The sequence below is a fragment of the Protopterus annectens genome, chromosome 5.part1 (genome assembly GCF_019279795.1).
Source record: "Protopterus annectens isolate FY-2018-M chromosome 5.part1, PAN1.0, whole genome shotgun sequence".
Classification (NCBI taxonomy): Eukaryota; Metazoa; Chordata; order Ceratodontiformes; family Protopteridae; genus Protopterus; species Protopterus annectens.
The window spans coordinates 638,386,925-638,399,978 of record NC_056736.1 but is presented as its reverse complement, the minus strand read 5'-3'; the positions used below and the strand labels follow the sequence as shown (position 1 = coordinate 638,399,978).

Here is a 13,054-nt window from a genome sequence, read left to right as displayed (position 1 = left end):
TAAGAGGAAGCCTACTGAATTCAGGTGTTTCAAATGCTAAATACCCTTTGTCATGTTAATTACCCTATGCATATAATATCAAGAAAACAAAATATTTTATTCCTTCCCAACAGACTGGCTGACGCAATTTGCAGGCAGTCTCCAGTGTCACTTCCATGACTAACTAAACATACAGGCTCTGGGTACAGCACCGTATTGGGCTGGAAGTGTCCTGTTACTGATTCCTGATTTAGGATATCATTACTATGCTGTCAGTTACATCTTCAACACTGATCAACCCACAAGATGAGCAGAAGCCTATTGGGCACATGTTTTTCAAATTCTGAACACCCTATAGGTAAAAAAAGAGGTTATGTACTCACCATAACTTTCCATGTTATGTTGTCCCTCTCACCTTCATTCTTAGCAGGTTGGGTTCGGAACCGAGGCCATTAACAAAAGCTCGAGGTATTCAAGTAGCTCATGGCTTACACCCTATCCCATTATGCACTAGGGAATTCCTCAGATCTTGTTTGCTGATATACTAATACATACATATAAAATTTTACAAGTTTACAAGCCCAGAAGAGGGTCAGAGAAATTAGACGCCAAATAAATCCTCTTGGTCCTCCAGGAACTGAAGGCTGGGGGAAGGAGGGTGAGATGTTAAGAATGAAGGCGAGAGGGACAACACTGGGTGGCTCAAGGGAAAATATTCTTCAGAACAGTGGACCCAAAGGAGGCCCTGTCCCTGGAGACCAAAACAACTTTGTAATGAGTGATAAAGGTATGAGGTCTTTCCCATATTGCTGCCGCACAGATGGTATTAACTGGCAGTTTTGCCCGAAAGGCAGAAGAGGTAGACATAGTTCTGGTAGAATGACCTCTTACTTTGTCTGAAAGTTGTTTGTTCTGGGATTTGTAGGTAAATGTAATGCAATCTGAAAACTATCTAGAAAGAGTGATCTTAGCAACTGGAATGCCTTTTTCCACTCTGAGAAGGAGTCAAATAATTGGTCAGTCTTCCTAAAGTCCTTTGTTCTGTGCAAATAGAAACAAATGCCCATGAATATCTAGTTGGTGTAACATATACTCTGCCTTACTGCCATAGTTAGGGAAAAAAACTGGTAAGTCTAAGGATTGATTCAAATTTGATTCCGAGCATACTTTTGGCAAAAAGGACATGTTAGTATGGAGTGAGACTCTATCCTTCTGGAATAGTATATATGGGGGTTTGATAGATGGTGCTTGTAACTCCGAAACTCTTCTAACAGAAGTTATAGCTACCAAGAAAATCGTCTTCCAGTTTAAGAACTTCAGGTCGCAGGATGACGCAGGTTCAAAAGGTGGAAGAATCATACGGGATAATACAAAATTGAGGTTCCATGGGGGTAGAGGTGGTTTAATGGGCTGTCTTAGTAGAATGGTACCCCTCGTAAGTTAGAGGGTGGCTTAATGGCTAAGGTGTTTGCCATACAACCACAAGGTGCAGGGTTTGAGTCTCACAAGTGATAATTGACTAGGCTTAAAATGGCTCGCAAGGGCAGTTAGCTTAGTACTGAACCTATGAACCTATCAAAAAGGCTTTGCAAAGTCTGTGGGAAATAACATTTGGCCCCATTTCCCCTAAATGGAAATTAGAGATCGCTGCTAATTGAACTCAAACAGTAGCTGCAGCTGCTCCTTCATGAAAAAGCTTTGCTAAGAACGCCAATACAGAAGATATAGGTGCAGAGAAAGGGCCAATTTGATTTTCCAAGGCCCAGGAGGAGAATCTTTTCCATTTGCTGAAATATAATTTTCTCGTTCATAGCTTCATAGGTAGGTACTGGGCTATTGGCCCTAGGGCCTACATAAGCCTAGCCAAATGGTATCCTGGCTTTTGCCACCCAAGAAAATTATTTTCCTGTGCCCATCAAGCACAGCCACAGAAGTGATGCCCGGGGTGAATTTCCCATCTCCATCCAATCATCAAGGTTTTTCTTGAAAAGTGTTAATGAGGAGCTTTGTTTGATATAGATAGGTAGTTTGTTCCAGAGTATGGGAAGTCTCTGGGACAGGAATCTATCCCTCCAGCATTTTCTGTTTATTGTGGTGGCAAGGTTTAGGTCCCTAGAGCGTGTAGCTTGGAGGGATTGGGATTTCTTTACATGGAGCATGTCCAACAGCTCTGGGTTTGACATAGCTTTGTATGTTAGGCAGAGATCGACTCTGAGTAGGCGATATGCGACAGAGTAAAGCTTGAGTTTTTTGAGACGGTCTGTGTAGGGCATCTGTTTGAGGCTAGTAATCCTCTTAGTGTGGTATTTCTGTGGCCTTTCCAGTTTTTGTAAATGTCTTGTGAGGTACATACCAAAAGCGGCGTTGTACTCTATAATGGGTCTAATGCGTGATGAGTAGAGGGGAACAACAACCTCTTTTTTCCTGGATTAGAAACCTTTTGTGATGAGGTGTGCCACGTAGAAGGATTTCCAGACTACTGTGGCGATGTGATTATCAAAGGAGAGACTACAGTCCACCTGTGTCCCAAGGTCTCTTATCAAACTTTCAGTGTTAAGTAGACTACCGCCTATGTGGTAGTTCATGGGTACAGAGTTTTTACCAAAAGGGATGACAATGCACTTTTTGGCATTGAGCTTGAGGCCATGGCTTTGATACCAGGCATCTGTCTCAGTGAGGCCCTTTTGTAGGATGTCCACATCGTTAGGAGTTTTGATTATGGCTCCTAGTTTGCAGTCATCTGCAAACTTTGTTGGCCAAAGACCTTCTGTGTTAACCTGTACTTCAGAGAAGTAGATACCAAACAGGAGAGGACCTAGGACTGAAACCTGTGGTACTCCACTTGTCACTGGTCTGAAGTTGGATTTAGAGTCTGCTACTTTCACAGTGTGGGTTCTGTCAGTGAGCCAGTTGGCAACCCATCTTGTGACATAGGGATTTATACCTAGTTTAGTGAGTTTATCTATAATTCCAGAGTGGGGGATGGTGTTGAAAGCCTTGGCGAGATCTAGATAGGATGTGTGAACTACCTTACCCTCATCTATGGCTTTGGTAACCGCTTCAAAGAAGTCTATCAGGTTTAGGAGACATGATCTGCATTTTACAAACCCAAACTAGGTAGAGCCCAGAGTTTGGAGATTACCAATGTCATTGTTTATAAGTTCCATGATGATACGTTCCATAGCCTTGCAGACCAGGCTCGTCAGGCTAATGGGGCGGTAGTTCCCGGGGTCCGTGGTGGCTCCCCCTTTGTGGAGTGGGATAACCGTTGCTGTGTGCCATTCAGTGGACACAAAGCCTGAGGTGAGGCTATGACTGAACATGGTACTTAAGTGGGGTGCCAGTTTGTTCTGTAGTTCATGTAGAATGCAGCCTGGGATGTTGTCAGGTCCCATGGATGCTGTGTTCTTGGCTTTAAAGAGTGTGTTTTTTACCTGTGCAGCCATGATTACAGGAACTTTGCCTTCTTCCGGTATAGAGATGGGCCCTTTAGGGGATGAGAGAGAGGTAAAGTTAGCAGTGAACCTATCTGCCAGGATGTTGGCAATATCAGTTGGTTCTTTATATTTAGTGCCATTGTGTTGTAACTCAGAGCAGATCTGAGTGCTGCCATTGAGATTCTTGACACAGCTATAGAATGCTTTGTAGTTGTCTTTAGAATCAGTGGCGATTTTGTTTTCGTAACTAGCTTTGGAGGATTTTATGAGGGCTCTCAGCTTCTTACTGAGGCTGACCATGGAGTTCCTCCAATCATGGTATTTTACTCTTTTTTTGCAATAGTTTCTTTCTTCTGTTGTAGAGTTTTATAGCAGGGGACCACCAGATTGGATTCCTTTTTTTGGAGGATAGCATCTTGGTTCTGTTAGGGATTGCATGATACATGCACTCGTGTAAGTGCTTATAAAGTGCAATTGTATAGGATTCAGCAGTCGCACCTCTATTGTCCATCAGCATGGGTGTCGTGAAGTTTGCCACTTCTGTCTTAAGAAGAGTAAAGTTGGCTTTGGAGAAATTTTTTACGGTGGTTTCCCTAATTGGGAGTGGGGGTGGGATATGGATGTCTAGGGTGATTTGCTTGTGGTCAGATCTGACCAACGAGGAATTGACCTCTGGTGTGGAACATGGGTTGCCCATGTTGGTGGTGACCAGGTCTAGGATATTGCTGCCCCTGGTGGGGGTGTGGCTAAGTTGATCCAAGGTGTTGGAATTTATGAATTCCAGAAAACGTTGAACACAAGTGTTGGTACATGAGTAATTTTCCCAGTTAATGGTGGGGTAGTTGAAATTGCCCATTATTAGGGTGTTAGGCTGTACCCTAATATTTTTCATTGTATCAAGAAATGAGGAGTGGGAATCCTGGGGCATGGTGGGGGATCTCTAGCAAGCTAGAATTTGCATTGCTGTCTTGCCCAGAGTTAGTTGCACTTGGATAATCTCGGATGCATTATGCTGAGCAACTAGCCTGGAGGTGTGGCTATCCTTAATGAATATGGACACATCTCCGCCTTTAGTGCTTCGGTCCAGGTTAGGTGGCCGAAAGGTGTGGTATGAATTATAGTCTGGTAATGCAGGGGTGCTCTCTGGATCCTTGAACCAGGTTCTCTGTCACTGCACAGATGTCGATGTTCTCCATTTTAAGGAGTGCCTCGAGTGAGTGCATTTTGAGGTTTTGACTTCTAGCACTAAGTAGCATTACCCTCAGATTTTGCTTGCTTGTACCTGTTACGGTGGTGAATTTGTCATTTGAATCTTGCCTAAAAAAGGCACTATAGGAGTGGCAAGAGCCTTAGCCAGTATCCAGAATCCCAAGGGCGACAGGTGCAGGCCATCTCTGGCAAAGCATCGTGGTTTGTCGATCATGTCATCCCAGGCAGACAGATACTGGATCCCCTTAGAATGACACCAGAAGCTTAGCCAATTGTTGAAGTCAATCATTTTGTCCTTGTACTGTGGTATCATTCTGGGTGATGGCAGGATGCTACTCAGGGCTAGGGTCATACCTGCCTGGGCTACAAGATCGGACAGCTCCATGTCTCTTTTCATGTAGCCCAAGGAGGTACGTCTCTGGTCATTCACACCAACATGGACAATGGCAGAGTCATATTTGTACTTGTGGAGTGATCTGAGTGCATGCATTATGTGGCAGATCCTGGTACCTGACAGGCAGCTGACAGTAACTTTCTCCTTGTTTAGCCTGGTGAGTGGAACATCAGTGTGCCTGACTATAGAGTCACCTATGACTAGCGTGTTGGGTACGTTGTTATGCCTTATGGGCTGTGGTTGAGTGGCACACTGTGTTTGTGGGCTATGTGTCATTTGGGTTGTGTTGGGGGGAGGGTGGAGGTTGCTTGTGTTTCTGCTTTGGAGGTCCCTGTTGCTTGGGTAGATTTTTTTTGAGAGCCTCCATGAATGTAGGTGTGTGTTTTGTGTTTCTATGTGTGTGTTTTGGTGGTGTAGGTTTTGAGGGACTATGTGATGAGTGTGGTGTGGTGCAAGTGTTTACCTTCTCCGCTTTACTGTCTACTTCAGTCATGGGTGAAGAGAGCTTTGCTTCCAGTTTGGCTATATAAGTGCATCTCTCACAGGTTGTAGTGTTGGGTGGTAGGAGGAGAGGTTTGTCTGTGTACATGAGGCAATTGCTGCATTGCCCCAAGATGCCCAGATTAATCAGGTAGACAGGAGAAAACACTGGGAGCTGACCTTTAGACATGCCTGGATAGGTGCTTATTTATTAAGTACTAAAAACTGTTTTCCTCTAGACAAGTGAGGAAAGTTGAGTGCTGTAGAAATTTGTAGCTTATTTACTGCTTACAATGAGTTCTGAACAAGTGCTGAGCTCGTAGAAGCTTTATGAGAAGAAATTAGGACATGTAACACTGAAGGTGAAAAGTCAGGTACCCTGGCTATGTTTGGAATTGGAGCAGCCATGCTGTCAACTTGAGGGTTTGAAGAGATGGATGGAGCAGTCCCAAAGGGTGGGTCAGAAGAACCAGAACTGGGTTCAGAATCCAAGGCTCCTCCTGAAGATGAGGCCACAGGAAGGGGAACCAGATATGACGAGGTCAGTAAGGGGGTGATAAGCATTAAGGTCCTTCCCAATACACTAGCTTTCTGGAGAACTTTGGGTATCAATGGGAAGGGAAGGAAGGCATAGAGGAGACCCAAGGGCCAATCGTGTACAAGTGCATCCATTGGTGACTCCACGGGAGGGGGGAATTAGGGCAAGGTAGCTACTGCATTTGGTGTTCATGGACATGCCAAAAGATCCCAGCAAGGCTGGCCCCATTTTCGGAAAATCATTTCTGCTATCTCTTGCTTCAGGGACCACTCGTGAGGCATCAGAATAGCCCTGCTGAGTTTGTCTGCTATCACGTTGGATTTCCCCGGGATATGCATTGCTATCAGAAAGCGTTGGGAGGAGGTCGCCCACTGCCATACTCTCAGAGCCTTTGATAAAGGGGGTAAGATCTGGTTCCTCCTTGCTTGTTTATGTACCATACAAATGACATGTTGTCTGTCTTAACTGCAATAGTTCCCAGTGGAAGAGAGTCCTGGAATGCTTGCAATGCTAAGAGCACTGCTCTCATCCCTAGGACACTGATGTACAAATGGAACTCGTGATTTCTCCAAGTGCCTTGGACTGTCTTTTCCAGATAATGCCCTCCCTCCCCAATCTGGGAAGCTTCTGTGATCACTGTGGCTAAAGGTTGTGGGGGAACAAATGGTCGACCTAAAGTCACATGAGTCAAGTGAAGCCACCGACAAAGGTCTTTCCTGCAAGATTCTGTTATTATGATCTGGTGGGACATGGGTAGTTCCTGCATGGACCACTAAGTGAACAGCAGCCACTGTAGAATTCTCATGTGCAGCCTCGCCAATGGGATCAAGTTTATTGCTGCTGCCATGGTTCCTAATACTTTCAGAACTGTTCTTGCTTGAACCTTCCTTTTGAACAGTAGACTGATGACCTGATGCCGAAGGGTTTGTACTCTGTCTGGAGGAAGCGTTACTATCATTTTTGAAGTATCTACTTCTGTTCCTATAAAAATGATACGTTGAGATGGCAATAAGGCAGATTTTTTGTAATTTATTGTGATTCCTAAACTGCTGCGGTAGCATTGCCGCCTCACAGTAAGACGTTGTCCTGTTCGATTCTCAGCTAAAGCGTCTTCTGTGTTGAGACATGCGTGAATGGGCACACCTTCATTGAAGGTTGTGTGTCAGAGCTGGCAATTCTTCACGTAAAAATCTACTGCCAGTCATTAGCGGACTGGAGTTCCGCTGTGGTGACCCCTAACCGGGAAAAGCCGAAAGACACAACAATTGTGATTCCTAAATGGGAGGAGAACTTCAATGTGGTGTCTGTCACCTTTATTAGTAGATGCTCGGTAGTGGCAGTTAGCAGCCAGTCGTCTAGGTACGGAAACACTCGGAATCCTAGGTGCCTCAAGTGAGCCGTGACTACTGCCATACATTTGGTGAACACTCTGGGGGCTGTAGTGAGACCAAAGGGCAGAGCTCGAAACTGGTAGTGACTGGCTCCCAGCCGAAAGTGCAAATGACTCCTGGATCGCCTGTCCATTTTTATGTGATGGTACGCATCCTGGAGGTCTACAGAGCACATCCAATCGTCTTATCTCAGAAAAGGGAGTACTGACTGCAGTGTTACCATCCAGAACTTTGACTTTTTACAGATTTGTTCAGACTGCTGAGATCCAGGATGGGTTTCCAGTCCCCTATTTTCTTTGGAACTAAATAAATATGCGGGGACTGTTTGGATGACTCTTTTTTGTAGAAACTTTTGTATTTCTACGGTTGCCTATTCCCTTTGGCTGGGTGGAACATCTGGGATGTTTTTCATGTTTGGGATGGGAAAGGAAAAGGGTATGGAATAACCTCTGTATACGATGCTTTGCACTCATTTGTCTTTTGTTATATTTGTGCAGGCTTCTGAGTACAAAGATAGGCGATCCCCAACTGCCTCCAAAGGAACGCTGGAAGGGCTTGCCAAAGAAGGATTCCCTGTCGCCCTGATTCTGCGACTCCCTCTGCTGTGTGGCTGGCATCTTCCATTACCACTTCCCCCTCTGCCCCTGGGGGAAGAATCACCATGTGTGTCTTAAAAAACTCTCTGCAATTTTCGGAACCACATTCTACCCCCCCCTTTGACCTTCTGGCTAAGGTCTAGAAGGTAGGGAAAAATGGACTCCTATGGTAGAGTCTTTCCTTCTTGCTCACACCTGGTTAGTGTGCCATTAACTTTAGGCCCGAATAATGACGAGCCATCGAAGTGGGTGTTAACAAAGGGCTCCACAAAGTTACACAAGCTCATCCAGGAATTCCACCTCAGGGAAATTCCTGAACTCGCTGCCCTATTCGCTCCATCAGCTGCACAGGAGATGAGTCTCATGGAGGAGTTTACTACTGAATTTAAGGTGGAGAGCTGAGAGGTAACCTTATCCGACACCCCCGCAGCTACAGAACCTTGGAGAGTATCTCCTAGCTCCTTCAGGAGACCTCTCTGTAATCTGGTAAAATGTGTGAGATAATTCAGGAACCTGAGTGTAAAGGTCGCTGAAGAAAAGGTGCGCTTTCCATATCTGTCCATCGTCCGAGACTCTTTGTTTGGAGGATGGACAGATGAGGACGTCTCTGACAGTTCCTGCTTTGTGGTCACCGCCACCACCATAGCATCTACTGGGACACCTTTTGTAAGAAAGGTTTTATCCTCAGGGGATGTGATATATTTATTTGGTCTCTCAGGGATGCACTCCACTGAATCTGGAGTCTCCCACGCCGTTCAACAAACTAGCTCCATAAGTTCGTCGAAAGACGGAGACACCCAAGTGGCTGAACGACGAGACCCAAAGGCCTTCAGGTAAACAGCCTCCTCTTCAAAAGGGTTGATGGGCTTCCAGCCACCTCTCTGCTTAAGTATTTCTAGGACGTCTGCAAAGGAGACATCCTCAAAGGGTGACCGTGGGGACTTTTCTGGGTTATCGAGGTCTGTGTCAGATGTGACTGACTCCTCTGCGGAGTCCAAATGCTTCCTCTTGTATAATCTCTTCCGAGGGACCTCTTCAGAAGGGTATTCTGGAGAGATTTCGGAAGATGGGCTCACCCAATGGGGCTTGCTTGAGGCCGTGGGTCTCCATGTCTGTGTGGATGCATTTGTGCTGAGATGGACACTGGTGCCTTTGGAGGAGGAATGAACGGATCTGATAGTGGAGGTGCCCGTGGGGACGATGCTCTCCTCATCACCTCGAAGGCCCCCCACCCATGATCCGAAGAAGCTCCTGGCTCCGAAGAAGCAGAAGACATCCCTGGCACCAAAGAAGCCGAGGTGCCGAAGCCCCGATTGGCAAGTTCTGATCCGACAAACGTCCGATCCGATTGTCCCCCCTAGACTCCTCAAGCTCAGATGGCACAGAGGATGTTGGAGCAGTAGTCGGGGCCGAAGATACTGGCACAGGTCTCGGTTCCGACGGTTCCACTACTATCAGCTCCATGCATTCTGGCTCCAAAACCCCAAGTCAGGTCAGAAGAGGAATCAATGGTGAAAAGGCAGGACAAGTTGGTTCCGAAACCCTATGGGTCAGCTCCGATAACAGTTTGGCTAGTGCCGGTGTCCTCAAAAGTCTCCACACCACACGATCCACATTGTCATCAGGAAGGCTCCTGGAGGATTGAGAGGAGGGAGCAGGGGATCTTGCAGCCTGTAAGATTGGACATCTTAGGGTCGGAGACCAGTACTGGGGACCAGCTCCGAACCTGAAATATAAACGGTTCCAATATAGGAGAAGCCGAGATAGTTTCTTGGGTCCGACAGATTTTGGTTCTGAAGAGAGATCTTTGGCAATTTTTTGGAAGGGTCAGATGGGTCCGAAGAAGTTGAAGAGGATCTTTTGCCAGATATGTCTGATTTGTGAGAAGGGAAGAGGTCTGTTTGTTTGGGCTCTGACCTTCTTCTGGGACCTCAGAAAAAGAAGTTTTCAACAGCCCTTTTAGAATCAGTTTGTTCTTTCTTTCAAGAAGAACCCCAGAGCTGAATGAATGACAAATAGAGCAAGACTGTTGCAAGTGTACTGCTCCAAGGCAGTACGCACACACTGTACTGACCATCTGTAAGAGACATTCTGAGTGCACTTAGTGTACTTTTCAAACCCCGACGGTTTGGTATCTTTTGATTGCTTAGACACTGCAGAACTCACATCACACTATAGATATTAAACACAATACACCACAATAATATTTTTAAATCTTGCAAAAATAAATGGGAAAGACCCTCTCAAGCAATGGGCTAAGCAACTCTCTAACTAAAACGAGCTAGCTTGCAGATCAAAGAATACTAGTAAACAGCATATTTAAATAGAAAAAAAGCCCTCTAACTCAAATGGGATAAACAGTACGCTAGAAAAAAACACAATCCTTTCTCTCCTTTTCTTTTAGATAACAAGGGAATATATATATATATATATATATATATATATATATATATATATATATATATATATATATATATAAAAGTACAGCACACTCGGTTAACATTAATTGTTGGATAACAAGATAAAAACAAAACAGCTAACCAACACTCTACTTAAATAGTAACACACACCGGGCTGACAGAACCCTCTAATTTAAACTAAGTATTAAACTACTGCGGTGGTGCAGCGGTAGCGTTGTCGCCTCACAGCAAGAGGTTCTCCCATTCGATTCTCAGCTGGAGCGCCTTCTGTGTGGAGTCTGCATGTTCTCCCCGCGATCGAGTGGCATTCGAAAGACATGTGTGAATGGGCGTGCCTTCGTTGAAGGTTGGGCGTCGAGCTGGCATCTCGGCACCGTAAAAATCTACTGTCAATCATTAGCGGACCAGAGTTCTGCTGTGGCGACCCCTAACCGGGAAAAGCCAAAAGAAGAACATTAAACTACTGCTCAAGAAAGAGCCTATATAGCACATAAAAGCTGGGATAGGCGAGGAAAAGGGAATTTAGACATTAATAAAAATGACGGCCACAGATAAACAGCAGCAGAAACGAACAGTCTACTAAGTTGGATATGTTAAGAAAACTAAGTTGTTAAACTAAATAGAAGAGAAATATCCTATCACTATGAAAAAATAAAGTATTTATTTATGGAAAACACTTTGCCACAGCCAGTTGAAGCACCCAATCTGTTTACTGGCAAACAAGATCTGGGAAATTCCCTACTGAATCATGGGATAGAGTGTAAGCCGCGAGCTACTTGAAGACCTCGAGCTTTTTTAAACTGCCGAGTCGGAACCAAGGATCGGTTCCAAACCCAACCTGCTAAGAATGAAGTCGAGATATGACAACATCACATTATGAAACTACATTTCCCTGCATTTCTTTACAATCTGATGAAGTCTGACACACTGGACAAAAATGCTCACCCTCTTTAGACATTTTACTTGTGCTTTTTGTCTATTTTATTTGGAGTTTGAAGGCTGATTTTCTTTAGATGTGTCAGATTGTTACTCTCCTTTTTTGTTAAATGGCAGAAATGGTTGGCCATAGTCAGCTACACACGAAAAGCTTCTAATGTGTTAGAAAAATATTCACATTTAACAGTTGCCATTTGTCTTTCTGACTTTAAACTCAACTAATTCATAAATACAGTATGTATCTTAATACATTTATTTGAAAAATGTTGGGAAATGTTGCCAGTTTCAGTTATATTTAGCTGCTTCCACCCCCCTCAGTGAATTAACAGAAATCACACTATAAGTATGCAGTCCTGCAACAAACCAAAGAATGACTGCAAAGACCTGGTGCACATCCGCTTCTATGGATTATTAGCAAACACTAATCAGATAAATCTCTTTACTACAAAAAGAGGGATCTGTGCAGAAGAATTTCAATACTGATTAAGTGAAGGATTCCACAGAGATGCTAAATTTGTTCTGGACTCACGTATAAATAATCAGTGTATTTTTTTCATGCTAGCATGATAGGAGTACCCAGTGATCACGTGAGTAGTTTTCACATGACTTAATTGCCTCAGGACCTCTAAGGCTTAATCTGGTCCTTTCTTACCATAACTAGTCTGCTGTCATAATAACATCTTAATTTACTACTGGCTTAAAAAGAAGGAAATAAACCAGTTATTTTGGCTGAAGTAAGTTAATAAAGGAACATTTTTTTAAATAATCAGTTTCAACTCTTCTCCAAGTTCGTATCCAAAATATGGAACTCACTACCTACACACATATCTTCTATCATACCCTTGCTACAGTTTAAAAACTCACTAATAACTCACTTCAATTCAGCCTGGTTCTGCTCCTGTACTGGTCCAGGCTAGCTCTTATGCTTCCTCCTCACTGTCCTCTAATTAGCTCATGATGGTTAACGGCTCTTTTCATGGTAAATTACACCTACAATCTAGGTAAATTCATAAGTATCTTACTTACTGATTATTTATTATAATTTTGTTGTTAATGTGTCCACATTTGTTCTTGTTGTGCCATATCTATTTAATTATGTCTTTCTTCTATGCAAATGTCCAAAATTGTTTTTTAATCTGTGTAGTTGATTTGCCATAACTATGTTGTTTATTGCTTTTCACACTTGTTCTTATTGTTGTTAAATGTGGAACTTTTCTCCTTGGGCCTCCACTGAAAATGGACATGTGCCCAGTGGACTTTCCCAGTTAACAAATGTAAAATAAATAATACATAAATTTAAGTTTTTTTTAAACTTGCTGTACAATTTTAGATTATTTTCAATGTGGCTGGAAGCAACATAATACAAATGATAAAGCACCTACTTAAACACATCAGAGAAGTTTGAAAAGGTTTCATTAATTTTTTCTTCAGTCAGCTGCCAATTTTTAAGAGTTCCTTTCACGAAACCAGACACCATCACAAAACAGAGTACTAGGACATTGATGCACGTAAATACTTTGTTCACCAGTGCAGACTCTTTTACTCCAAACACCAGAAGACCTGATGAAAAAATTTAAATTAATAGTTAGCTCAGCTATTAATTCTTTCTAACAGTGAAATAATAAACAAGGTTCACACTACTACGGTATGAACAATTAAATCACAATACACAAC

General features: G+C 43.6%; 1 protein-coding gene across 8 annotated transcripts in view; it reads right to left on the bottom strand.

Annotated features, from left to right (window-relative positions):
* Nucleotides 1-13,054, bottom strand: part of SLC7A1 (solute carrier family 7 member 1) — a 1,877,700-nt gene that overhangs the window by 930,713 nt on the left and 933,933 nt on the right. For all 8 annotated transcript variants that reach the window (XM_044073262.1, XM_044073257.1, XM_044073255.1 and 5 more), the window contains one exon: nucleotides 12,763-12,940. In XM_044073262.1, the coding sequence (XP_043929197.1) occupies nucleotides 12,763-12,940 (178 nt within the window). The remainder of the gene's footprint in view (nucleotides 1-12,762; nucleotides 12,941-13,054) is intronic.